Here is a 27,590-nt window from a genome sequence, read left to right on the forward strand (position 1 = left end):
TCCTAATAGACCGCTGACATGTGAATTACTCCACTTAAGTGCTACCAGGAGTTTTCAGTAGTTTTTTAAGTAATACTGCAAAAGCAAATATTCTTTTATATAAAGAAAACAAATAGTGAGGGAACTAATGTGGCAGTTTTTTTCCTGATAAAGTATGTTGAGCAGGCAGGTTATTTCTAGGTGCTATTAGCATAGCATTTATTTTCAGGATGTCTCTTCTTAAATATCTATTAAGGATAAAAACAAGGAGATAGCAATTATCTTATAAGTAGTATATATCCAGGGCCAGTTTGAGAGGACAGGAGGTCTTTATCTTGTCTGGATCCTAATGGTACACAGAAAACTTATTTATATTTTAAAAAAAGAAGAAATAAATTCTTCACCAAATACAGAAGCAATAAAGCAATACAACAATTCATACAAAGCTTTCAGGAACAAATTGAGCCTTGCCACCTGAATCTTGTCATTCAGTGCATCTCCTTTCAAGTAATGAAAAATCTGCAAGTTTTTATCTGCAGTGAACTTTGGTCAGTATCCCATCCTTCTGGCTGCTTTGTCCAGACCCCATTAACTGTTTCAGTATATTGGTGTAATCTTTGTAATTTCATGGTGCTCTTCTTATGCCTGAATCTTTTGCCTGAATCTTTTGAATTTGTAAATTTTCATTCATTTTTGCTGCTACAGTCCTTACTAAATTAATCTGACTATTTTAGTTTCCAAATTGTTATACTGATAGCTGACAATATTTGCACAGCCATAACTGTCCCTTTTAATAAAGATTTGAAGACTGTTTTGCATCAGTGGTGGATGCCTCAAACAATTTCTAATGTAGCTCCTCCACCTCAACATTGATTTCCCTCTCTTGATTTCTCTGATTAAATATATCTGAAGGGACACTTAAGCGATCTGATAGCTGAATAGCTGACTAATCTGAAAGCAGTTAATGACAGTACTTATAGGATAAGCATTAACTATTTCTGATTGTGCTTCTTTCCTGAACTGAGAGAAACTGCTCTGTGCTATGACCTGCTTCATTTGTTTCTGGTTTGAAGTTGTACGAAGAGCTTTTCACAATGTGTGTCTGAGCTTAGTTATAATCATTGTGATAATCTGAAATTAAGTTTGTTGATACAGCAAAATTGAAAGGTCAGCTTGAACATAACCCACACCCAAAGTTGTAACGTATCTGTATTATCTTATTCTTTTTCAACTATGCTAGCATCCAGGCATAATGTAGGGCATTTAACAGTGGTAGGTAATATTGGAGAGAAACTAAGCCCAATGTTAGATCTATTTTGTATTGTTTGTCTTAGGATTCTGTTTTCTTAAAATCTTTTTTCCTCTTGATTTCTTGCACTGAGCATGCATGATCTGAGCTCCATCACAAAATGAGTCAATGAGGAACAGTAACTGCAGGCCAGACAAGGAAAGCCTGTCCTATAATCTGTGTAATTTTTTGGTTGTCGTCTTTTATTTTCCAGACCGACCACTAATTTTTTTTGGCTCCTTCTTAGCTGCTCAGTTTGACAAAGTTTAAGTGTGTTGTTTTAAAGGTGCACAGCACTTGAAGAAATGGGATTCAAAATGGCTCTATTTTTTAACCACAAAAAATCAGTGGAAGCTACATTTTTTAGTATTTGTAGAACTGGAGCCTGAGCTTTCAGCATTAAAGCTAAAATTTCATCTTTTTCCTGCACAAAATATGAACATGTGCACTCCTCCTAGCCCTGCACTGTACCTCAGTGTAAAATTACCTGCTATGAACATGAACAAGGTGATTCACACAAATTTACAGTGTGCCTGGAAAGCATTGTTAGACTGATATTGTCTCATAACTTCTGCATTAAGAGTTTTGAAAAAAGAAGGTTTTCTTGTTACGGTGTTTATAAACAAGTACAAAGGATCAGTAACAAGCCAGTGTAGGCCACTAATAGCTTGACACATCCAGCTTTCTGAAAACATGGTCTTCTGGCATGCTCATGTCTGTGTTCTGGTCCTTCAAAATAAGCCTCCAGAATGGGTTCAGCCTTTTGATTACCTTTACCTTCTTGAGACTGATGTGATAAAGCAGAACATGAGCCGGGGACACAAATGCTATGGCATGCTGGCTTGGCAGCTCTTGGGCAGTTTACTGTTGACTTCACCAAAGAGTTAGTCCTGTGTTGTCAAGGTCTGTGCAGCAGCAGTATTTGCCTTCCCATCAGAATTTGAGTAGCGGTGCTAGCTTCCTGCTGGCGAATCTTTAACCATAAACAGACTATAGGTCATGTTTAAGTCAATGATAAAATGTAACTTTGAAGGGAGGTAGTTTTTAATTCTTACTAGTCTGAGTATGGTAGAAGTCCCCACAACCCAGGTGATCGAAATCACTGTTTAAATCCTAAACAAAACATAGACTTTAGTTTTATATTTTGATTTTAGTATTGGGTAGTGTCTACATCTGTATAAAAGCAGTTCTTCCTCTATTTTTTTTTTAAATTAAAATCCTGTACCCTTGGATTACTTTTATAACAAAAAAAAATCCTTAATTAATATTAAAACATCTTTTTTTCTTGGTGGATTGAATGTTTCTCTTTAAAATGGTAATAAAAGCAAGCAAATTTGCTGTCCAAAGCTATTTTCTGAAGACATAAGATGTGCCGTTTTATTTATCCTTGTTTATACTTAGAATTCTCAATGTACTAGTCTCTTTTTACTGTATGTTTCCAGATTTGTTGTTAGAGAACCCTGTCCCTTACAGATTTTCCTTAATTTTTTTCAGACAGACTATGCAGAAGTAAATTCAGTATTTCAGATAATGAAAACTGTTTTGATTTTATTTATTATTTTCTATTCTCTTTATGATGCATAACTTTTTGAGTGATAATGAACAAAACAGACCAAAGGGTCACTTTAAGCAGTTTGTAAGAAGTCTCAGATTTTAGTCTGTATTATTATTATTTAAAGGCAGTGTCATGAATACACAAATTAAACATTTTCCTTAAAATTATGGTAACATCTTTACATTTACCATTCACCTTTGCTGCTCATTCACCTTTAAAGGTCACATACTGAATGACATTATTAACATCAATCTTTATGACCTTAAAAGACTAAATGTGGGGCAGGCAACTCCTTACTACCATGCTGGTAAAAAATTATCAAAATTAACCCATCAACTTAATTATATTTTCCTTTTCTTCTGTTCTATGGTGATACTCTGTATCTACTATCTTTCCAATGTCCTGTTCTTCTGTATATAATACTTAATGTTCTTTATTATCTTTGGAGTAACAATTTTAGCTTTTTCTGTCATTCTACTGCTATTCCATCAAATAATTCTTTTCCTTCTTCCTTTGTCTTCTGAAGATAACTTCTCAGTTCATCTGCTTTCAGGTTCTAATATAGATGCTTTGAATTGCCCCCTTGCAACTACCTACATCTTTCCATTCAATACATGGAAAGTTCTTAGTAGCTACGTGGAAGTTAAATACTCCATGTAGCACAGAAGTTAAGTGCAAAGAGGAGATGTGAACATCTCCCAGACTGGAACTATTGATTATCAGATAGCAATACTTAGAGTAATGGCTTGAGGGAAGAAGAAAGCAAGCAAGAAAGCATTAAGAGCAGTTCACTTACAACAGAAAAGAGACAGAGAATACTAGGAGGAAGAAGTAGGCAAAATGCCTTAGAATGTACAGATCTGACTTGTCAAATATTAAATAATGACATCTTTCATCTACAGCTTGAAGAGTGGATATTCTACCTTTCAGGGACTGGTCTTCCTCCTCAGCTAATGGAACCAACCAGCATAAGTGCATGCATTGGCCAGTGTTCTTCTGCCGTCATATCCTTCAAAAATCCAACTTCTGAAAACGTGGTGGTAAACGTCATGCTGACAGGTACAGGGGTTTGGATTTTTTTGGGGTGTCGGGGAGGAACTTAAGCTCTTTGGGTTGCATTAAAAATTTGAGTGGGATGTGATTACATTTGCCTCATTCCATTTCCTGTCAACAGAGCTATTGTGTATCACTCATATCCACCCTGAAAAGCTCTGTAGGCTGTGCTATGGGAGCTAAGAAATGACACAAACCTTCGATAACAAATGTTCACAGTAGATATCTTAGGTCATCCAGCCTTACGTATACATGCAGCTAGTTGTTGGCTGGGAACTGCACTATAGCATTTAAGCAATAGGAGACTCCTGGGGTATGTATTGGGAGCTGTAAGTCTAAGCCAAATAGCTAATGTTTTATTTTCGGGTTTTTTTCCCCTCAGTTATTTTCCAAAATTATATTATTTTGTCATATTCTAGAGATCTAGAGCTAGAAAGGGCAAAATATCAGATTTTTTTTTTTTCTGACTGACCTTCCAAGCAAGTATGCTTCAGCAATATTTTCAAACCTTAAAAATAATGTAAGGTCCAGAATTACCAAAACTCGCCAAGTCACTGTCCATACTGAGATTTCACAAATGCTGTAGAACTTAAAATCCCAGATTCTCCTTGATGACTGAAATACTGAAATACACTGAAAGAGTAAATTTCACTCTGAGTGAATCAGAGAGCTTTAGAAGGTTCTCCTGAATCTCCATCTATTCAAACACAACATGTAGCATCAGAAAACTGATGCCAAAGCATTTCCTGGTGTCTATGTATAACAAAACCTGAAGATAAACTTCCAGTGACCCCAACACAGGCCCCATGGATGGGAAAATGTAAGAGAATAGCAATGACAAAACTGTGCAAAAGTAAGTTTTAAGCCAATATTATAGAGTCACACTATGATTTGGGGTTTCTGGCACATACAATAAGTGAAGAAATACGACTTGTAAAAAATGTAGATTCACGTTTGTTGCTTTGAATCAATGCTTTTTAATTACATGTTCTGAGATATGAATTAGAAATACATTTTTGGCTGCATATACAGTTAATATGGGGTGTGGGGGTGTGTGGGGGTGTTGTACATTCTTTCACCTAAGTGGTGCCTGGTCAAGAGCATTTTTGTCTCATGACCGGATGCTCTATACTTTTGCTGAACAAGTTTTTTTGGCAGACTTTTATGCATTTTTCCATGTTTGACTGCTAAAATATTTCCATTCATGACTGTCACAAAATTGAGTTCCAATTGTAAATGATCAAACCACTTCTGAATTTCTGTTGATGTTCTGTTCTTGACAACAGTGAGACAAGCCACAGCATGCAGTGGATCCACTGTTTACAGCCTAAGTAAATCATGGCCAAGATCTCAGGAACAGTACCAGAGTTCACCTGCTGAGCAGGGGACCTGGCAGAGAGGGGAACCGAGTAATGTTCCTAATTATCTGGCATCTAGGCCCCCGTAAGTGACAAGGAGCATTACAGGCTGGGTCTGCACACAGTAACAGGACAGTTGATGCAGCAGCTGGCGTTCAGTGTGTAGTCTCAAAGGCACTACTCCTAGTAGAAAAGGATGTGTATGTGTTGTTGACAACACACCACAGGAGCTGCTCTCAGGTCCCGGATGGTGCAGTCATTACTTCTGTAACACAAATGGAAGTCCTGAGGGTGGATGGTGGCAATCCTACTCTGAGGCAGTTGGGAGTTCTTGAGTTTCTCCTTGGCACTGCGGTATGAATGGCAACGGCCTCACCAGTTAGATGTGTGCTTTGGTAGACTCCCTGTGGTGCCAGATACAGGAGCTTTATTGAATCGAGGTTAATGAACAAGAGATTGACAAAATCTTTGCAGAGACTCTGCGGAAACAAGAGCCAAATCCTTCAAGGCTGATAAGTTTAGTGTGACTGAAAGAAGACAGAAACATCAAGAAGACACGGAGTCCCAGCAATGGGGACATCTCCATTTCCATCTGCAGCTGTTCCTCTAAAGAGTAGATTCAGAGCTCTGAAAGAGAGGAAGGGAAAAAAGTTCTATTGAGGGTGAGGAGTCTGGGCTGAGCATCTCGGGTCTTCAGATTAGAACCAGTACTATGAAACAGGAATCAATTAGTGCTAACTGTTGAAGTTTTCTTCCTCCATGGGACAAAGGCTGCCAATTTCCATAGCAAGATGTCATCCCAGGAAGTTAGCTGCTTTCTTGAAGCTCAGATCTGAGATGCTGCAGAAAAGATTGCTAGGGCTTATCTGACCTTGCAGATACTATACCTTGCTGTTCATTCATATAGTGAATACATGGATCTATACTCCCTGTACAGTCAAGGAAACATTGAACAGATTGAAGGAGACTCTCGCAGGTTCTGTAGGCATTCTTTCCTCAAATATTTGAGCATACCTTTGCAAAGAGCTTGGGCAGTAAACAGGAAAACCAGGAAGAACAGTTGCAAGGCTGCAATGTGATCAGAATTATGAAGATAGTCAGTGGCACTGTGCACAATTGTAGCATGGTTGTGGATTAGTGCGGTATGTTTAGAAAGGATAGAGAAGGCAAAAGAGGCCTTTCAAACAAAGATTGCAATCCCACAACATTCAAACAAGAACAACATAGCAGGTCTGGTGGCAGTAACCAATTTCAACCCACAGTCTAGTGAACTGACAGCCAAGTCCACAGTGAGGAGGAGTCCGTAATCAAGGCAGCAAATGAAGCAGGCTGGGCTTGGCAAGGTGTGTGGCCAGAGACAGCATAGCCGGGACATAGCCTGGGCAGTGACCAACAGCAGGAGCCCGAGTTTAAATGCAACTCAAACCAGTGGGTGGACACCCCAGATGCTGCTCACTCACAACTTCGATCTGTCTTTAGACGTGGTTGTGCGTGGTGTGATTTGCTCTCTGTAGGACTATGTACTGTAATTCCTTCTTTCCAGAGGAAGACAAATCTGGTCTTGTAAGCAAAGTCATGGATACATAAGTTCAATATAGTATTTCTGGCCCTTACATATCCTGGGAAATAATTTCCATAATGGCCTATGTATTTAGTTGAACTTTCATGTTCAAGGACATAGTTTACCTGGAAAGGAAGGAAATAGTATTTTAATACACTGCTTTTGATACTATATATGCCATAGCAATGCAGATATGTTAGTTCAGTGTACAGTAAAAACTAATTAACTTGGTTTTTTTTCAACATTATGAATGAATTTGTCACCCCACAAGGCTAATCAGTCTGGTGAGAAAGTTATCCTGGTATGAATACATTACTTCTAGTACACTTCCTTTCCTACCAAGAACTGAACTTCGGTAGTTCTGAACTTGCAGATTGCACACACACACACACACCACCCCATACCCACCCTCCGTTAATTTTGCTTGTATCGGTTTGTTAATGAGATGTCCAAACCCGAACATTTTTTCAAGACCATTTACAGCCCTAAGTTATGGAGAAGACCGGATCTCATCACGTGTTGTGATGATCTATGCTTTTTTTTAATGTGTTTTGACATGAAAAACCTATTATTGTCCTAGGATCTCTTGTAGCAGTGCAAGAACACACTTGGGAAAGTACAATCTAATTAGGAATGCCGATAGCATTACTTCAGACATAGCAATAGTAACCTTTCCTCTGAATTAAACACAAACATATTAGTTTGAAATAGAAAGTAGTCTTAATTTATTCTTTAAGGAGTGAAAGCCTAGTTATTCTTAAAACCTGTTTTTTTTTCCTGAAAAATGTTAATCTGAAGAGTAGAAATGGCCCTGTCAGCAGGTGGCTCAAATTCACAGTTTTTGAATCAATCTTGGAGAACAGCACTTAAAACTGTATGTTTAGTAATATAAAACCCAAGGTACTGTTTTGAAGCCTCTTAACTGATATTTTAACATTAAAGCAAGTTACTAGAATGCCTTCCTTTATTTAATGTTGCACTGGACTTGTCCACTCATTGCTGGTGTTACTGGAGGCCAGAGAGGGGGCTGGATGGGGAAATGGACAGAAACTAGCAATTCGGAAGGCATAATGAAATGTTTGATTGATCTTGAACTTTACAAATTCTGTTTCAGACCATGTGCCACTTCTTAAGAGAATTAAAAGTGGCAACAATGAAGATAGGGCATCTCAATTAAAGTATACAAGCAATAAACAAAAAACATTTTTATAGATTTATTTAATGCTTTAAAGATTACAGAAGTTATCTGTAGCTTGCTTTCGAATAACATTCCATAGGCAGTTTTTGCCCTAGATAGAAGTGAAATTATGTTTAGAATTGCATAGTTCAAAAATTAAAATAGAAATTAATTGGGAATTGTAATATCTGGACTATTTCTGAAGCTGTCCTTTGCATATCTGAAGCTTTGTCAAACCCAAGAGTGTTATTCCGCATGAATGTTTCTTTCTGTGAATTTTGATTCACATTTTAGCACAAATACTTCTTTATTTTTTTAATTATAGAGCAAGTAAAACTACCCATCATCTAATAATTTGTGATGAAAGGATGAGACCTGGGACCTACGAAAACTTAGTGTTTTCTTATGGAATTTAATAGCAATAAGTTTTCTTCCCAGGATTTAGATACATATCTGTAGCTTAAATCTGCAGATCTTATTCACGCTAAGCATTCATAGCTACAGTAAGCATATTCATGGGAGTAATTTATTTGATAGTAGGAAATTTTCCCCATTATGAGCCAATGATCAGAGCTACAGAGTATGTAAACTCTTGTTACAGATGTTTTAGTGACCATTTGTACTAGTTCAGCTGTTTCAAGTTGAATGTTACTCCTCTTCTGTAAATATCACTATATAATATTTCTTTATGGAATATCGCTTTATGGAAGGAACTAAACTGATGCAAATAGTTGATAGTACTGAAATCTCCAGCATAAATCAGACCCCCACAGCATTCACCTATAAGAACTGTCCCTAAGTATTAGTGGTTTGTTAATACCGATAAATACTTTATTTCAGTTGACATGGATAATTTAATTTCATATTTTCAATGGGCCAAAAGTATTTCAAAGTTTCAGGAAAAAAAATGAAACTGTTTCTTAGAGTCATGATTAAATAAAAGATTAAAGCTACAGTGGTAATTAAGAATCAGATAAAGGAGGTAAATTGGTTCCTCTCTGGAATACAGTGTTATCAAAACTGACATCTGTGGCAGTGTATACGATGCCTTTTGGTAAGGGCGTGTGCACAGTCATCTTAAAATAGCTGGCTCATATTGCTGATTATTGAAATTTATCTTATTTCCAAGATAAGTTTTCATGGACAGTAGCTTAGCCATGTCTTTTTCTATACAAAGATTTCCAGACTAGGATTGCTACTTTTCAAATGTGCATCACACAGTGGTTTTGTGCTGCTTCCGCTGACTTTGTTATGTAACTGAGCTAAATACTCAAATGCAAGTCTTCTACTAACAGTTCATTTTCTTTCAAGGAAAATATATTGGACATAAGAATTATTGCGTATATTTAAATTTAAGTCAGTGTTAGAGTGAAGCAATACAAATGTGAAGAAATCAGTTATTTTCAAATCGCTTTTGCATGTGGATAATTAGCATAGACTAGCAGTGCTAGTGTCACTTTATGGAGATTTTGGCATAATCCAAACTGTGATGTTAGCTACCAATTAAAAAAATAATGTGCATTATATAGATGCACTTCTGAATTGATAAATGCATCATGAAGTAAACCTAGGGCTTTAAATTTTACAAAGTGAAATTATTTTTCAGAGAAAAAAAAAAAAGATTAGCAAAGGCTAGTCAGCTAGTTCTGTGAAAATTACTTTTTTGCCAAGTATGTGGATGGATATAAAGAAAAAATAAATAACAGACACTTTAAAATTTGGAAAACTAGTAGGGGAAATTTACAATATTCAGTTTCTTTGCATCGCAGGCAGAAAAATAGAAAAGAATTCCTTCAGAATAATTAGCATTATAGGGAAAGCTTTCACAATAGCCTTGTTTCTGCCATTGCAATATCTCAGGTCAAGAAAGATGGCAATACAGTTGCTTTATTGAGATATTAAAATGGCTATGTAGCCTTTTCTTATGCACCCATCCTTTAATGTTTGGAAAGGGCCCTTCAATTCTTTATTTCCCTATAGATTGCAAATTTCATTTTAAACCTCTCTGGTGGTTTCCAAAATCCGAAACTTTGCTCTTGGGATAAAATAATTTTGAGGCTGTTTTTCTTCTCACAAGAAGCAAGAAGCTTGATATTTTCAGGAGAGCTGTTCTTTGCCTTCGTGTACATCTTTGCTCATTGTTCTGTTCCTGCTTATTTCAGCTTTGTTCTGTAACCCCAAATGACAGTCTTTTCCTGGCTATTTAATGCATTGCTGTGTACCATATCTTCCTCTCAACAGTTCATCAGTCAGTGCTACTACCCATTAATATGATGTATTATTCAGAGATAGCCTATCTATTGGGCTGAGATTCTTGGAGTCAACAGCTAGATATATTTCATACGAGGCATTTCCTGCAAGTGTCAATTCTTTTAGCAAGACACCTTTGGGTGGTTGAACAGCTCCAAAACCTGTTCATAAAATTGGACTTCAAAGCAGTTTTTCCTATTTCATTCTTCATTTATCCATGACATTAGCAGTAATCAGTGGAAGCAAACAAAATAATGTCTGATTTTCTGTCTCTGTGAAGTAATCTTTTAGGTGATCCGGTAACTTGTCATCAAGAAAGCAATTTTTGTTTGCAACTTTTGAGATACTGCTGATTCTGAACCTGTCTCTTTCAAGGTTTATTTTACATGTTCCATATCACCGTGGGCTTTCTTGCCGATTTGATTTTTTTTTTTATATATATAGAAAGTAGTTTATTTTGTAATATCTAGATGTTATTTAACTGAAAATACATTAAACTTTTGGTTTTCTTCATGACGTGTTATTTTATTTCTATTTAAGAAGCTCTCCATATCTATAGTTTTCTTCATCACAATGAGGAAAGTGCTGAGAGAACCTTTAAGCAAAGGGGGGGGGGGGGGGGGGGGGAAGGCCCATGTGCACCCATTCAAAAATGTATTTTTTAAAACCTCTGTCTATGAAACTGTTTTATTAGGGGAATTGTTCAAATTTTTACTTCTAAATGAGGATTTTTTTAAAAAAAATTTTTAGATCAGGAGCAATCCAGTTGTTGTCTTGGTGCATCTATCCTATCCAAGTCAACCAGTAAGGAATCTGTTTTCCGTCTTCGGCTTAAAAAACCACAAGGTATGTAATTGCTTTAGTTCTACTTTGTTTTACAAGATGTGATCTTTTATGGTCCCTGAAATCTAGATTGTGCATAAAATTTGGTGTTTTAATGAATGCATCTCATCAGTCGATGTGCTAAATCAAGCTCCTTGTAGAAACAAGAATTAGCTCCATGTCAATGAAATTTGTTTGTTTTACTTCAGTAATAATCAGAGATGCATCCAGTGAAGTTCCTCTGAAGTGTGTATTTATTTTTTGACAGTTACATTTTCCTCACCCCTTCAATTATTTTCTTGGACTTTTGGAATATGATTTCTTTTATAAATAATGTCTTACCATAAAAGCAGAAATGTCATGTGTGATGTCAAAGTGATGATTATGTGTAAAAGAAAAAAGAGGGGTGCAACATGACCTCATAATCCGAGCTGCAAGTATGATATAAAAAGAGTGAATGAGCCATATAGTGATGCAGTCTTGATGTATTCCTAGGAAAGGCTTTGAATTAAGAGATTAAATGCAAATAAATATAGTTGTATTTTAGGACTGTCAAGATGAGCAACACCACTATAAAAATATTTATGAAATACTAGTTTAAAAAGCATCATTTTTTTGAATTCTTAATTAAATTAGGTTTCTTAAAAGTTTTGGGGTTTTTTTAATGAGAAATTTTAGGGTTTTGTAATAAGTGCAAATGAATACACTTTAAAATTAATCTTTTAAATATATTTAAACTATTATCAATACTCATTTTATCAATTTATCCTGCAACAAGTCACAGCTTTCTAAAATCTGAAGTACCAGAAAGGAAAAACATGTGATTGCTACAAAATTTCTTTTTAAAATAAAATTTTCCTAGTTTGAATGATTAATTAAGGAGAAAACAAAGGGGTAAGAAATTCCAAAAATAAATGAGTTAAGCATTTAAAACTGCTTTTACTTTTTACTTATTTACTTATTAGAAAACAATATGGATTAGACTTCACAATTATTTGCTTCTATATATGCTTATCTTTCTCTTCAGACTTGCCAATCTATTCAGCTGTGGGGTTTTTTTCTAAGATAGTTTTTCTGTTGGAAATTACTATTTTCTGTATTTTTCCTAGGAAAATTTTCCTAGAAACTATAAACCTGAATTATCTGGAATAAAGTAAACTATTTGGGTTTATTATTTGAATTAAACTTTAAATGACATTGCTGGTCACATCACATATGACATAGGATAAGAAAGGACTGGATTGCTTTTAATATTGTGATTTTACCAAAATTTATTTATGACTTTTATATGATAGCAATTGATTTATTCAACCTATCTACTGTTATGGTAAAGCTTGGATTACCATGGAATCAGCATATTTTAACCATTGCAAGTTGTTTCTTGATGAAGTGTAGGAAAAGGTAGATTTCTGTTTTTATACAGAATACTTAAATATTTTTCTATATACTTATTTCTATAGATTACTTCTCAGATATGCTTTCTAAATTCAAAACACACAAATAAATTATTCATATAGTATTATTTACCAAAGAAAATAATTATCCTTGCTAGTATCCCACAGAAATGTATACATGTGTGTCTGTTTCAATTTAATAAAGATATCAGAATAAGACATACCATTTTCCTTGAATAAATGGTATCTATTTCAAATTAAAGACCTGAATTAGAAAAATGAAATAAGGGTGATTTTTCTTCAATTTCATTCAAAAATTTGCTACTGTAATTTTCCTGAAGATGTACATGCATACCTTAATTTTGTAAAGGATGTTCCTGACCTTACTGTTCCCAGCAAGGAACTGTTTTTGCTTTCTCTCCTTGAAGCTTGATATGCCTCAACGATATTTCTGGGTGATATAGAAAGAAGGATTTAGAGGAAAAAGAAGATGCAAGGATTGGTCTGGACATCATATCGTTTTCTGCATATATATTTTGCACAGGCATATATAAAAGTTGTAGTTGTTGTCATGAGATTATATTTCTTTCTTTCACACAAACTGAAGAACTGTCCAAAACAATCTAATTCATGTCTATAGTAAAACTAACGGAGTGATCACTTGACAGAAATATTAGAGCAGTGAAGCAGTCTTTATAAATTGTACTTTCCATTACTTATTCTTTTATATCTTAAATATTTTCATGATGTAAATCTTTTGCTCTGAGGATTCTGCAGCCTAATCTCCCTTGTTGGGAGGCCATAAGACTGGTGAATGCATGCTTTTTTTTGCACCTGGTCTCACTTCACAAGTCAGGGACAGTGGAGTCTTGTTAAGAATCATTTTTATGGGAGGACTCTCTACTTCTATTTCCCTACACTTAACAGTAGATGAAGTGTGGATTAGATGCAGGTATTACTGCTTTACCACTATTCCCTATAATGAAGAAAGAATACTTTGAAAACGTGTTGGAACCAAATAATAATAATAATAAAAACAAAAAACCGAAGGGAGAAATTCAGAAATAGTGGGATCGGCTGAGAATCTTGGAATCATTTTTTCAGCATACTTTTACAAAAAAATCCAAAATACTAGCTGTTCTGTGAAATTGTTACTCATAGCAGACCATACTTTTTTCCTGCCTTGGCTTCAAAGTAACAACATAAGTCTTCTGGACTGCTTGGTACTGTTTCCCAGTAAATCAGGCTGCATTACTTCATGTGGCCCTAATACTGAATCGGTGATCTCATTTTGCAACTGCCCATCATTGCATTTCATGGTTTAGCTGATATTCCAGTTTGTCAATAAGCCTTTGGGTTGTGACTGACTTGGTGTAGCATCAAACAAGTACAGTAAACAGGGCAGTTAGCTGAACCTAGTGTTTTAGATACATCTCTCCACATTTCAACACAAGTTTTATATTTAGAAACTTCTATATTTTAAAGCTGTCGTGTAACTGTTCTGTCTTCATCTCTTTTCCCTTTTTACTGAGGTCTCTATGATGAGCTATTTAATTTTACCTTCTAACTTTGCTTTAGTGTAAAATACATGTAATTATTAACTCTCCCAAGCACTTATAAAGGAAAGATAAAATATATTCAATAAATGTATATACTGTTAGGGAGATATTTTCCAAAAAGCTGCATACAGTGTTAAACTACTGTGATGACAATCATATTTGAGGTATTACATTTCTGTGCATGCACTTTGGAAGCATGCTACTAGTATTCATATTTATTATTCATATTCATAATCAATTTGTGATACTAATATAGATTATTCATATTTTATTAAAATATTTTTGAGAAAGCATTTTAGTGTACTTTTTATGTTATGTACGGTTTACTATGATTATAGATAATTTGGCTTTGAAATTAATTTCACTTGCGAAATGGCATAAATTTTGTTCAGGTCCTCAGGCCATTTCCCTAAAGTGTTAGATTTCAAGATTTCACTCTTTAATTCTTTACTTATTTGCATCTGCTTTTGTTTTCTTTCAGTCATTCTGCATGCACATTCTGTTTTTTTGTCTCATTGCTTTCAAAGACGGAAAAACACTGAACCTAACATACTTGCTCGTCCTGATTGTCTTAGTTCCTAGGAATAGTCTGACTCTGTCTCTATTATAAAGCTTACATTGTCACAGAATGACTTGGAGAGCTAGAAAAAAAGAGCTGTGAAAAAACAGTTCTCCATCCTAGCAGGCTATTTTGAAAAGCTCTTTTTCCTCTTCCATGTTTTAACTGCATTCTGCGACCATGGTTTGGTCATTCACAACAAGCAGAAATAACTGTCCACTTCATAATTTACATCAGAGGTTGTGTCAGAAAGTAGTGAATATGCATATAATGGGTTCTGTAGGAAAGGGACATTCAAGCAATAAGAAAACTGGACAACCAGGTACCTATGTGATACTATCCTATTTTTATCTTCAAAACCAGTTATTAATAATGAAATTCACTGGAGAAGAAGGATACACACACATACTGAGACCTCACTGCAAACAAAAATGAAATAAGTTAGTAGATTAATTTAAAAACCAGATTTTTTCTTCTTTTCAGGGTTTTAGATTCAACATTTCCTTCTTTTTGGGACACATTTACACAGGGAAAGTGAAGGAATTAGAGTTCCATTGACATGCTGGAAGATTGAGCCGCCAGATTTTCTTTGAACTGCCTTAGTCTATCTTCCTGTTTTATCTATTCAATTCTTCCTTCTCTGTGATGACCTTGTGCTACTTTTCTTTAGTTTTGATTTTCTTTCATAAATGTTATTGTCTTCCCCGAATGTTAACCTTTCAAAACTATCAAGTTTCACTTTTTTGAGCAAAACTGTTCAACGGATGTACTATTCACATAAGTAGTTCACAAACTGGCACATTCATTACTTGTGCTACACAAAATTCATTCAGGGGGTATACAGCCTACTATCAAGTCAAAAGCTGTCTCTGTTAGTGAGAGTGACCTCTGTAATGCCCGTGGTGCAGATGCTAGCATACGGAAACACAAAGTTCATGATTCTTGATTTAGATTTTCATGAACATCTTCTAGATAGAGTAAATAACATCTAGTCTGGATTTATTTGTGAAGAATATTTTGAAGTTAGATATAGAGAGATGACATTCTTATTGTGTAGTGGCCACAATAAACAATACTGAATTTGAGCACCTAATTTAAGAAAACAATATGAAAATTTTGTAAAATTAGGTAAAGCAGTTTGACTTGAACCTGGGCTGCTCTTAAACTTATGGTTGAGATTGTGGGTGTGAGTTTTCTCCTCCCCTGCTGGCCCTTTTACTGACCAAATAGCTCTACAACATGCTATGTCATGGGTACATTGACTGTTTCAAGACTGGGTACGATTTATGCAGAAGGCTTTGCAGGCAGGTGTCAGGCATCAGTCTGACTCTTCATGTCTAGGACCGTAGGGCTGGTAGGTTGGTTTCATCGTAGATGGAGAAGGAATTAGGTCAGAAAGGAACGAAGGCAAGGAGCTGGCAGACAGTCTTCTGAAGTTAGCCATCAGTAGTTCCTACTGGCACTGTTCCTCAAACTGCAGGCACATTCAGCTCACGGAACTGCAACTAATCTTTTCTTTCTACTCTACTGTCTCTCTTTCTTGGGAAAGGGCAGAATTTAGAAGGTCAAGTTTTGCCTTTCAGTGTCCACATTTTTTACCCTGCTGCTTCTTCTGTTCCTGCTCCTGAGATGCTGTTAGGGCTGGCTTCCTGGAAGCAGGTCCAGGATTAACTCCTGGATCAATTCAGTGCACAAAGGCAGGTTTAGCTTAGGACAGTGACTGGCTGGTTGCAGACTGCCTTTAGTTGGAGAGTTACTGGTTGTTGGATACGTAGCAGAAAAATTTACGGGCCATGTGTCCTCAGCATGTCCTCAGTCTGTCAGACAAAAGTTTACTGACAGGTCATATCCCATTGTAGATTGATGGATTGTCCCTGACTGATGGAAGTCCCATAGAGTTGGTGGTCTGTCAAGCAGGAGCTTCGTGAGAATACTGTGATGCCATTGTCATTGAAATTCTTTGAGTGAGACACTTACCTGTCCTCCACCTTGGGGTTATGAGATTCATTCCTCACTGGATCATTTTTGGTGTGGGTGTATTTTGCTGTGCACAAAAAGACTTTGCAAGCAGGATTTTTGTGATTTTAGAATCTAAACCTTTGTTTTATTGGCTAATGCATGTGTATATAACTAGGACTCGCATGCTGCTGGGCTGAGGTGTTAATATGGTCAGTATTCCCAGTGAGACACAGGATGTATCTGTGCTTCCCAGGTTGCCATCAGTCATTTGGGGATGGCAAGCCTCTACAGCTTCTAAAAATGGGTTGATCCATGATGTTGCTGAATTGCCATCTTCTGATTCTTTGCTTTTTTTTTCATAGAGTTATTTTATCTTTTCATGTCAGTAGTTTCTTACTGAGTCCTTGAGCTGCTACTAGCGTTGTGTTTATTTTTTTACCTTTCTCATCTTGCAAGGCTTAGGTGTTTTCTCACACCTTACCAATTTTCTCAGTAAAATCAATCCAAAATCGTGGTGCTGTGCTGCACCTAATTAGGCTTTGCATCACAGGCAGCTGAACGGCTACTGTGAAGATATTACATTAAATTACATATGCTTTTGAAGAAATTGTTGTTTATGCTCACCACAAAATAGCAGCCCTCTTGAGCACAGTGTGTGCAGGAAAGAATGACTTTCCTTCTTGGCCATCTTTGGCCTATCTGTATGACTGTTACCTTGTTTAAGCCTTCAGCTAGTGTTTTTTCCCTTGTTCTGTTGTCTCTGGAGTGCTATCATGGCACTCAGAAGCTTGTAGAGATGCAGATTTGCTTTGTGAAGTTTCCAGCAGAAGGGAAGGCGGGGGGACCCCGTCCTACTGCATGTACATTACTGTTTCCTTAGTGCTGAATCACCCTGGCTTACCTCTCTCACCCAGGTTAAACCATTATAAAAGAGTGGTGGTCTCATGTTGTAGCTGACAGAGAAGCATGCACTTTTAAAGAGGGTGTCAGTATTGGGACATGACATGGCAACACAAGTGATGCAGTCTAAGCCATATTTATCTCCAGAGAGATATGCTGACAGTCAATACCTTCCAGCTGGTGGCATTCCTGGGTGTGGGTTGTCTCTACTGTCAACATGGGAAACCTTGGAGAAATCTCTGATGCCACAGCACACCTAAGACTCTTCACAATTAGAAAATCAGTGATCAGTAAGGATGGTTTTGTGTCAGGTTTGAAGGCACTCCTGCAAACCGTCCATGTGAATGAATAGTTGAGGGAATCTGTATTCAAGCATACTCTTACAGGAAAGCCTAGTTAAAGGCAGTGGGAATTAATGGTGTTAATGAATGATACGCTTTTCAGCACTGAAACAGGTGTGCTTGGTATACTGGTACATCAAAACATGAAATATTCTAATACAATGAACAATAACACTTAAAAAAAATTACTTATTAGTACTTTTCTGGAATGTCTTCAGGCCATATTCTACATATATTTATAGGGTCTGTTAACATACGCTCTCTTTACCTTTGAGTGTTACTTTTTTAAACAATATGTGGTGTGGACATAACTTTATGAGTCTTTGCAAATCCAGGCAAGTATTTTACTGAAATAACTTAAAGTTAATGAAGTGAAAGGCAGCACTATAAGAATGAGCAGAAAGTCCCTTTTACTGTTCTTTTAAAAACAATATCTTGAATTAAAGGAGTAGAACTGTACGTCCCATTGACTATATAAGGAAATTATTTATGTACTTCAGCAGGCTTTCCTGATGTTGCAAAAGGAAAGAGAGGAAAAAAGATATTCAGGTTGTAAATAAAAGAAGGGAAGACATCAGAAACCCATCTTTTGCATAGTCTCATGCAAATTCACATAAAGCTTCCCATGTGGATTTATCATGGAAAACAGATTTCCAAGTTATAATTGCCTCAGATTTAAGCTAGACCGTGCAGTAGGTTTCATCAGAATCTCAGAATTTCTTACTGAACATCTAGGGTATAGCACTTCAGAGCATTTAAACTATGCAAATCAGCCTCGGAAGGGGGCTGTTATTTCACATTATCTTAGCCTATTTCTCTATTTAAAAATATCTGCTTTGTTTTAAAACTTGATAAGAATTTATCTCCTTTAATTTCAATAGAGCTAGAAAATGAAATGATGATTAATTCTGACTTAGAATAGCAGATTGCAGCTAATCTATTTGAGGACAGCTAGGAATGATCAAGATGGAGCCAGAATGTGTCCTTGAATAAGACAGAGCTTCTTACTTCCTCCCTTCCCCTTTTCTTTCTAGTCTTCACCTGTTTAGGTAATAAACCCAGTGAGAACTCCAGAGGCACAGATTCGTTTCGTACTGTAAATTAATCAGTAAATCTATGTTTAAGTGCTAAATTTGCTACAAAAAGTTATCTGCACTAATCTTTTGTTTCCAGCCTCACATGCACAGAAGGGAAACTACCAGCAGTATCAGTTGTTTCTGGAGCAGCAGAACTAAAGAACCTTGATTTTCTAGACTTCTGTTTTGTATCCATTTTTTGTCTTCTATTCTGCTCTTGGAATAATCACAGCATGTTTCTGTCTCCCATTAATTCATTTGTGCAGGACTCTTCCACCTCCATGCTCCACTCCAAATATACACTAAAGACTGTTTCCCCCCTTTCCTAAACTAGCTAGTAATTGCCCAGCTGAGAACTGCAACTGTTGAGTCTGCTGTAGCTTGTCTTCATTTGTGTTTCGAAGCTGACTTTCCTTGTCTATCCAGCTGTTGAATTCCACAAAACATTGAAGGAGTGCTGGAGATCTATGTCTAACTTTTCTGAAAGTGGATGGAAGACTAAAAAAGAAATAAAAAAACCACCCCACCCCGACTTTACTGATATTGATATCAATAGCAAAATATCTGGAAAGATGGAACATTACATAGATTTTTCTCCTAAACAAACAATTACAGAGTTCTTGAAAACATTACCTTAACATATTGTATTTTAAAATGAGGAGGTATGTGTAGGAATGAAATTGAACCTTTTGTGTGCAAACTTTTGGGGATGGAAGATCATGATAAAATTTGATGCTTTGATGGTCTGAGGGGTTGAGGGGAAGAAGAGCTTATTGGTTTGAACTTTAATTTCTTTTTTTTTTTTTAATTTTAATTACTATATTCTGTCTAGTGGAGAAAAGACAATTTAAACTTATCTTAAAGTAACTATCTGGGGCACAGATTTTATTTTGAAGCATAAATGCTAGAAGGCAGTATTGAAACTGAGCTTTCAACCTTGAAGTTTTATGTTTTAAGAATGCTTGATAATTACACTTTTTAATATAATGTTCAGGTTTTTTTTCTATACTAATTTTTTCTAGAAATTTTTTGTAAATTTTTTGTTTGTTTGTTTTGGGTTTTTTTGGTCAATGAAGAATGGGTCTCAAATATAAGACAAAAGCTAGGGGAAAGTAAAATTCTGTATACAGTATGCATACAGTAGCTAAGCAACAATTTTTATCCACAGTGGTAACAGGATTCTTCTCAATATAGTTGCTTATGCTTTAAAGTCAGTGTACCCTTAAGATTTTTCTTAATCAGAATTTAATTTAACTGTCCTGCAGGAGCAGCAGTGTATTTCAGCTTCATTGAAAAAGTTTTATTTCCCAAGTATTAAGCTTTTTATGTATCTACTTCAGTATGATGATCCCTGCTCTGACCCTTTTTTTTTCTCATCTGAAATAGCATCACATGTTCTTAGAAGTCTAGGCTCCAGTGCCAGTGTGAGGATTCACTGGGCACAAGTATTTCAAAGACACTATAAGACTTTTTTGCAAACCCTTGGTACTCTGTGTAACTGCTATATTAAGGGACTGTGAACAGCAAGGATGTGGAATTTAGTGTAATGTAGCACAGACCCTGGTACATTTCACAGGAGCACCTCTTTTTTTATCTTGTATTTGTATAAAACACAATTGCACAAGTCTCACACAATCAAATCATTCCCTAATTATCCTACCAAACAATTAACTGTGCTTCTGCACATTTTCCAGAGCTCTATGAATTCTTTTGTCTATTTTCTATATTTGTAGTTCTTCAGCCCTTCAATAGATATATATTCTTTTGCTTTCTGAAAATTTCCAGCTGGAATTACATAAAAACTCAATCTGAATTTTGGTCAGCAAAGAATAGAAAGGAAAAGCAGTTATTTTTTTCTGGGTTTTGTTTAGTCACAAAGTCCTCACGGCTAGTTGTTTGAATTGGTTAGGAAAGCTGTCAGGGTGTGCTGGGCATGCAGGTATGTATTTCTACTTGGTGGAGTCAGTGTTTGCTGGGCTTTGGTTTAGCAGCATATGTGTAGCTAGATCCAAAACTGTTGCCAGCAGCAGAAAAAATCTTGCTGAATAAGGAAGTTTAACATTTAAGAGGGTCTATGATGCAGTGAAAGGCTTAGCATGCCTAAAACCAACATGAACCTCAGAGTGTGAGAGGTAAGAATTCAGTGGACTTCGGGACCACCAACAGTTCTCTTTCCCCTTCTGCTGGAGCCAAATTCAAGCCAGGGGCTTCTCGTGCCCATCCAGCAGCTAGGCTGAGCAGCTGCTTCTGCAGACAGACCAGCAGACAAACACAGAGCACAAACACAGCCAACCACAAGATCAACACAGAGATCAGTGCCTTTACCAGCACACCCATAAAAGCAATTAGCATTCATGTAAATATGAACAGCACGGGCAGCGTGGTGCAGTTGCTGCTGTTTGGCTGATTAGGATTGAACTGTGCTGAAAGTACATGTGCACATCTTCAATGTGTTGATGCACTATCACACTCCCAGATCTTTTAAATACTATAGACTTTTAAGTTTCTCCAATACCTGTGTCTGGTTTCTAGGCTCCTTAACCAGTCACTGGCTCAGACCTTAGGTCTTTCTGGATGCTGCTGTACTCCTACTTGCAGGCTAGTCCAGCTCAAAGTTCACTCGCAGAACACAGACATACATTCACTCGCTCAGCTCACATATACATGCATGTCTGCTGGTCTCTTGAATACCAACACAGATTTAGATCTGTCCTGTATGCATACTCAGCTTTACCCGGTCACTAGTCCTGACCATGGGTCTTTCCAGATGCTGGCCTCCTGCTACTTGCTGGCTAGTGTGACTTGATATTAGGGAGCACCTGATACCCAGCCACCCATGCAAAACACTGTTCTCTCCAATGACTGATCTTAGGCTTATTCTTTTCAGTAGCTGGCATTCAGGACTCATCCAACTTGCTAGCTAGTTCAGTTTGAACTTTCCTAGTGGCCAACTGACGGAAGCTCAGGACAGGGAGTGTAAGTGCATAGTCTTTAATAGAAGTATAGGGTAATAATCAAGCCTGAGGCATGAGACAGCTTTACTGGCCAGCTCCTGCTTACATGACTTGCATCTTTTATCTTTACCTTTATTCTCCTGTGCATGTTCCTCCCGCATCCACTTTGATCTTTCTCTTCCCTCCTCTTGTTCTCACTGCTAGACATTACGTAAGTTTTGTACACATTTTAATATGTTTGGGTCTGTGGTAGGGCATGTGATTTATTGGAACACTAGATGCTAACAATTGCATTCAGAAGTCAGACAAATCATTCATGATAGGGAAAGATGTATTTTGTTTGTTCAGTTCTGACTGATGGAGGAAGTTCTTGATTCAGTAGTATATCTGAGTATGTTTAATTTCAGGTATGTAAGACAATCCCTAAATAGCAGAGAATTTAAATTTAAACATCTGCTTTGGTTGCACTGAAATTACATGAAATGTAAATATGTATGTTAGGCATGTATTCTAGTTGCTGTGGTATGAATAGAAGTGGTATTATTTGTGTGTTTAATTCTTTTGATAAATACTTAGTATGCCAATATCTATATGTTCACCTCAAAACTTTATTTCTCCTTGTTCACAAAATCTAGCCTGGATCAATAATACTATAGTCCCAGCTCTTCACAGATGGGATCTTTAAAACTGTTCTCTGTAGGAGAGAAGTAATTTAATTAAACTGAACATCATATACTTCATACTCTGCTGTTTTAATTCCCTTCTCTAGATATTGTTTCATACTTATACTAAGATTAAAAAATTATTAAAATATTTTTATGGGACAGAGAATAAATTATTCACATTCTCATAAAAAATTGATATCTGTCAGTTACCAGGGGGAATTGGATTCCCTGATTTACTTTTCTGTCACAAAGCCTGAATGATTAGGCAGTACCTATTCTAGTTTTATAAAGCCACTGGGATTGTACCTGCCTGAATGTATTTGCAAAAAGAATGGATATCACCTAATACCTCTCTCCTCTTCATATAAGTCTCAGTAAAAATTGATCTATCTTTCTATTCTACCCTTTATGATACATACAGGACCTTATTTTCAGCTTTCATAATATTTATGCTGAAACCCTTCCTGTTTACAGGAAGATCAGGTTGTTGCCTTCAATCATTAATGTTAGTAACAGTCTTGCATCTTACAATAATATTTTGGTTTAAGAAATACTTGTTTTAATACATCAGTTATACCAAGCTAAAAAACAACAACTCAAAACCCAAACCAACCCAGGAAAAAAAGAATGTGGGCACTATGGCTATGTTTGCCGTGTGTGAAAGAGGAGGATGTGCTTTAACAGTAACTCAGTCTTTGCCTCTGTTTTAATGTGATGCTTATCATGCTCATAAATCGTAGTATATAAACCATCAGAGGGGATTTTGATATGAAGTATAGGAAATAATTTGGATATTCTTAGGAAAATGCAGAACAAAGATTTATGTTACAAATAGATGAAAAGTGTTTGAATCATGACCTTTACTATTATGAAGAGTAATATCTCACAACCATTGAAGCATGCAACACAAAATTCTTCATTGGACATCAGAATTTATGTTAACATGCATAAGATGCTTTATTGCATTCATAGTCACTCAGTCTAGTATCATCTTCTGCTGAATGGAGGGAAATTGAACTTATCTTTTGCATGTTAATGGTATCTTTTGAGATGACCACATGTTTAAAGGCCCATGAGAGCAAAGTTTGAAGAGTATTTGACTTTCTGGGACTCTTCCTTCTAGGACATTTATTTTACCCTGCAGTTCTATATGCCCAAGGATTTGACACTTCTGATACTAGTTAACATGCTATTTTAGGTAAAACCTGTATTTGCAAAAATAGTTATAACGTTTAAAATTTAAGTAGGTAATGAAAGTGCGCTGATACTGAAGTACTTCCCACCATCACACATTGTTAAGGTACTTCATGATTTCATTTCCACAAATCTCCACTTACTTGAGGGAAGGTATTTAACATTGTATTCATTTTAACCCAGAGAAACAGAGGTGGAAGTGTACTAAATTTTTCCCATACTAAAGCCGTGAGTGTTTCAGAATAAAACCTAGAGGCTTGAAAGGTAAGCAAATCCTCTTTTCTCATAGTTGTTTGGTGAAGCATTTGGAAAACAATTTTCATGCAAAGTCCAAAAGGAGACTTAGAATGCAAACTAGTCCATGCATCCATCAGGAAGTCCATGAAACCTCCTGATTTGACTCAGTTTCTTTTATCTGTAAATTGGAACAATTAAATTCCTGTTTAAACATATGTGAGTTTTTTGTAGTAGATGAACTTATTAAAGGCAAATAACATTTTGTGAGTGCCTTGTTTGCCTGCTTATTTTATAAGAATGTTAATATTAAATATCCTTGTTTTGTATACTGAAAACTACAGTATTGCAACAACTTTTGATGTTGAATTGTCTTTAATCCGATTGCTTCACAAGCAATGAAAATCACTTATAACTTAAATAATTTTCTCCTTCATATCAATATTTAGATAAAACAAAGGTTAATAACCCATATATATTAATATCTATTAATTGCAGGTAACACTGCCTTTTTCCACAATGAATACTGATAATGTAAGCTAATCCCTGATATTTACTGCCATTTTTATTACCTCTGCTACAGACAACCAGCAGAAACCACAAGCAGAATTGTATGCAGTCCTGTTAGAGCCTGCTACAATTCTGTTTTTTCTAGCCAGTGTATACAATTTTCTCTTTTCTATTAAATAGGCAAATAAGTTGATTGTTGAATAGAACTGCTATTCAGACCTGTATGAATAAAACATTAAGTTTTCTACATGCACAAACAAACAATTAATTTTTATCACACAATAGTGCAAGAGCACAATACTCAATATAATAGCATGACAGTAGCTGTTGAGGAAACTTTGGATGATCCTTATCTTTCCAGCTTGCTTTACATCTCTTCAAGTATAAAATAACCAGCTGTGTCCTATTAGTCTTTTATTCTCATTGATTTGTCCCTTTTCCAAATCAAGAACGAATTTTTGTGTTATTTTTATTTCTGGGATCCACAGATTTTCCTAATTCTCCCAACTCTAAATTCAGTGGAAATGTCTTTTCCCCTACTTTTTGGTACCTCCGCCTGTTATTGATTAGAGAAATACAGTTTTTTTTTCCAAACTTCTTAAAGTGTATTTAGTTATAAAATCCCTCTATCTGGTATGCCTTGTTAGTTACCCTGTGTTGCCTTCTGCAGGTGTTCATCTTTGCAATACAAGCATGTTTAAATGATTCAAAATGAGAGTGAGAGATTCAGTGATACAAGATTATTTAGCTGACCAAAGAGAACTTTGATGGTGATTCATTTTTCTAGCTCACTAGAATGTTGGTAATTAAGTCTTCAGTCTCACAGGAAAAAGCAGGGACTGAAACCAGGTCATTGTTATTCAGTAGCCAAATGCAAAATGAAACATGTTTTTAACAATGAGCTCAATCAACTTTCAGAACAGCTGACAAATAAATGTGGAGGACTCACCATCGCTGGCAAATTTTGGATCAGGTGGATGTGTGTTTTCTATTTAAATTCCTTTGTTCAAGAAGAGTTATTATGACTGAACCTTGATTTTTCAAACAAGTTCTGAGAAATCCTGTGTATTTAGGTCGTTGAGTGATCACAATGACTGAAATGTGAAGAAATGAGAAAAATCTCTGCAGAGTTCTGGAAAAGTAAACATTTTTTAAACTTGCTTGCATTGGGTCAATCAAAATGTGGCAAAAAATACTTTGAAATTTCTGAGTAAACATTTACAGAATTTGCATTATATTATTTTGCTTATCCTTTTACTACTTCAGGATGAAAACAGGGGCAGAAATCAAGTACTGTCAATAGATATGGACTGTACAAGCTTTCTTTTCTTTACGCAGAGCCATTGCAATCTGTTGCCTTTAAATAATCACCATTTACTTTTAAGTTTTATTGTCATTACTCTTTACACAAAAGGAAGATGCCTAATAATGAAATTAAATTTGGACATCCAATATATTCCCTCAGAAAAAGCTATAGATTGTAGGATTTTTTTAAAAAAAAATCTTTTCCGAGGTTTTCTTCAACACCTTGATGCCATACATCAGAAAAGAAACATTTTCATTTTTTTTTTTATCCTTTAAGTTTATACCAAATGTCAGTTTGTGGAAATCTGTTCACTGTCATCTTTATACACAAGGATTTTTTCCTCCACCTTTTCTTCAGTTGACACCTATGACAAAAAGCTATTGGAAAAAAGCTTTTGTCCCTACATTTGTTCAACATTTCACTGCAAATCACTTATGCCTTGAGCTGCTTTAGAGACTGTACTCAATCATATGGAAAAAGAAAATATCTTAGATTTGAAGGCTGGGTTCTTCTTGTTTTGACAGATTTAAGATAGATAATCCTAACTGATTTAAGTCACTTACATGAAAATTTTCATTCCCAGTTATCTCACCACAAGTTATTGTCAGTGACAGTTACTGACCTAAAACGTCTCCTTCCTATTCCAGAAAGGTATTGTTTTAATGTAGTTTTATCCACTACTGTATTTTAACTAAGTTTTTTTAAAAAATCAGCAATGATGATCTGTTTTCTTCCTTTCTTGAATCAAAAGAAAAATGACTTGTCTGTTAGTAGGAGCTAAAAATAAGTAAAAGCTAAGTTGTAGACATTTCTTTTGTATTTCATGTGAAAGTGTTGCTGTTGGTAGTCATCTTGCCTCCTGAGTTGTGGATTACATGTGATTTCCATTTCGGGATTCACACAGATGTACAGCATCTGCAGCAACCACCTCTGTTCAGAAACGCTGTTTGCCATTGAGTCATCCAGAGCCCATCTTCTGTGTCAGTACAATTCAGAATCATCCTGACACTGTCAAATAATTTAGGTCCTTAATCCCTGCCAGAATATTTTAACAGCAATTCCCACTTTTAGTAGCATCTTCTCTCTCTTCACTGGGGGACTTTATCTGATTCTTTTTGTCTCTTACCGTAGCAAGACTTTCCAGTCCAGTTGATTTCCTAGATGTCTGCTTCTAAGCATTTTGTCCTTTTGTTTTGCTGGAGGTCCCCAAGCCTCTCCCTATATATTCCTCTCTGAATTTAAGAGGCCACCAGCCACCAAATTATATATTTATCGGATTTTTGGAATACTGACTAAAATTTGCTCTAAATGAGGACTACAGAGTTGATTTTAAAATTGTTCACACACAACAGGAAGCAATGGACCATCCCCAACCAAGAACTGCTGATTGTCTTTATGGCTGCAGACTCATGACACATTTCGACTACCCCTCAGGAAACCAGGAAAATTTTAATAAATATCATATTAACCACAAGAGTTCTGGGGATAAAATATTATGAGACTTTAATGAAGTCTTAATAAAATTTAAATATGTTCTCTATCGATAACCAAGTCTGGCAGGTGAGTAGCTGTGTGCCACGTTAGCTGATCCAAGATCTTTGCAGTGGGGTTAAAATATTCCTGAAGATATATCTAGACTGATGTGTCCTTACATGGAATAATGACAGTAGCACAGATGTGCATAAATAGCATGTGAGACCACACTGACAATAAAAAATGATATTGTGTAGACATGAGAATTTTCAGAGTTTGAAAAATATGTTATTTTGTAGTTTGAGACCTATGGAGCTAAGACAAGTACAGTATGTATGGGTTCTGTCAGAAAACATTGCTTGTTATAAAAAAGAACAAGTCGGTGTGAATTACCACTTTGGCCATAAAAATCCAATATGTCTC

General features: G+C 36.0%; 1 protein-coding gene across 1 annotated transcript in view; it reads left to right on the forward strand.

The window, feature by feature from the left end:
• The window catches only part of CFAP47 (cilia and flagella associated protein 47), a 343,220-nt gene that overhangs the window by 258,910 nt on the left and 56,720 nt on the right, over positions 1–27,590 (forward strand). Inside the window, exons 56-57 of the mRNA XM_040584179.1 lie at positions 3,725–3,881; positions 10,972–11,067. Coding sequence (XP_040440113.1) covers positions 3,725–3,881; positions 10,972–11,067 — 253 coding nt within the window. The remainder of the gene's footprint in view (positions 1–3,724; positions 3,882–10,971; positions 11,068–27,590) is intronic.

Source organism: Falco naumanni, chromosome 2 (genome assembly GCF_017639655.2).
Source record: "Falco naumanni isolate bFalNau1 chromosome 2, bFalNau1.pat, whole genome shotgun sequence".
Classification (NCBI taxonomy): Eukaryota; Metazoa; Chordata; class Aves; order Falconiformes; family Falconidae; genus Falco; species Falco naumanni.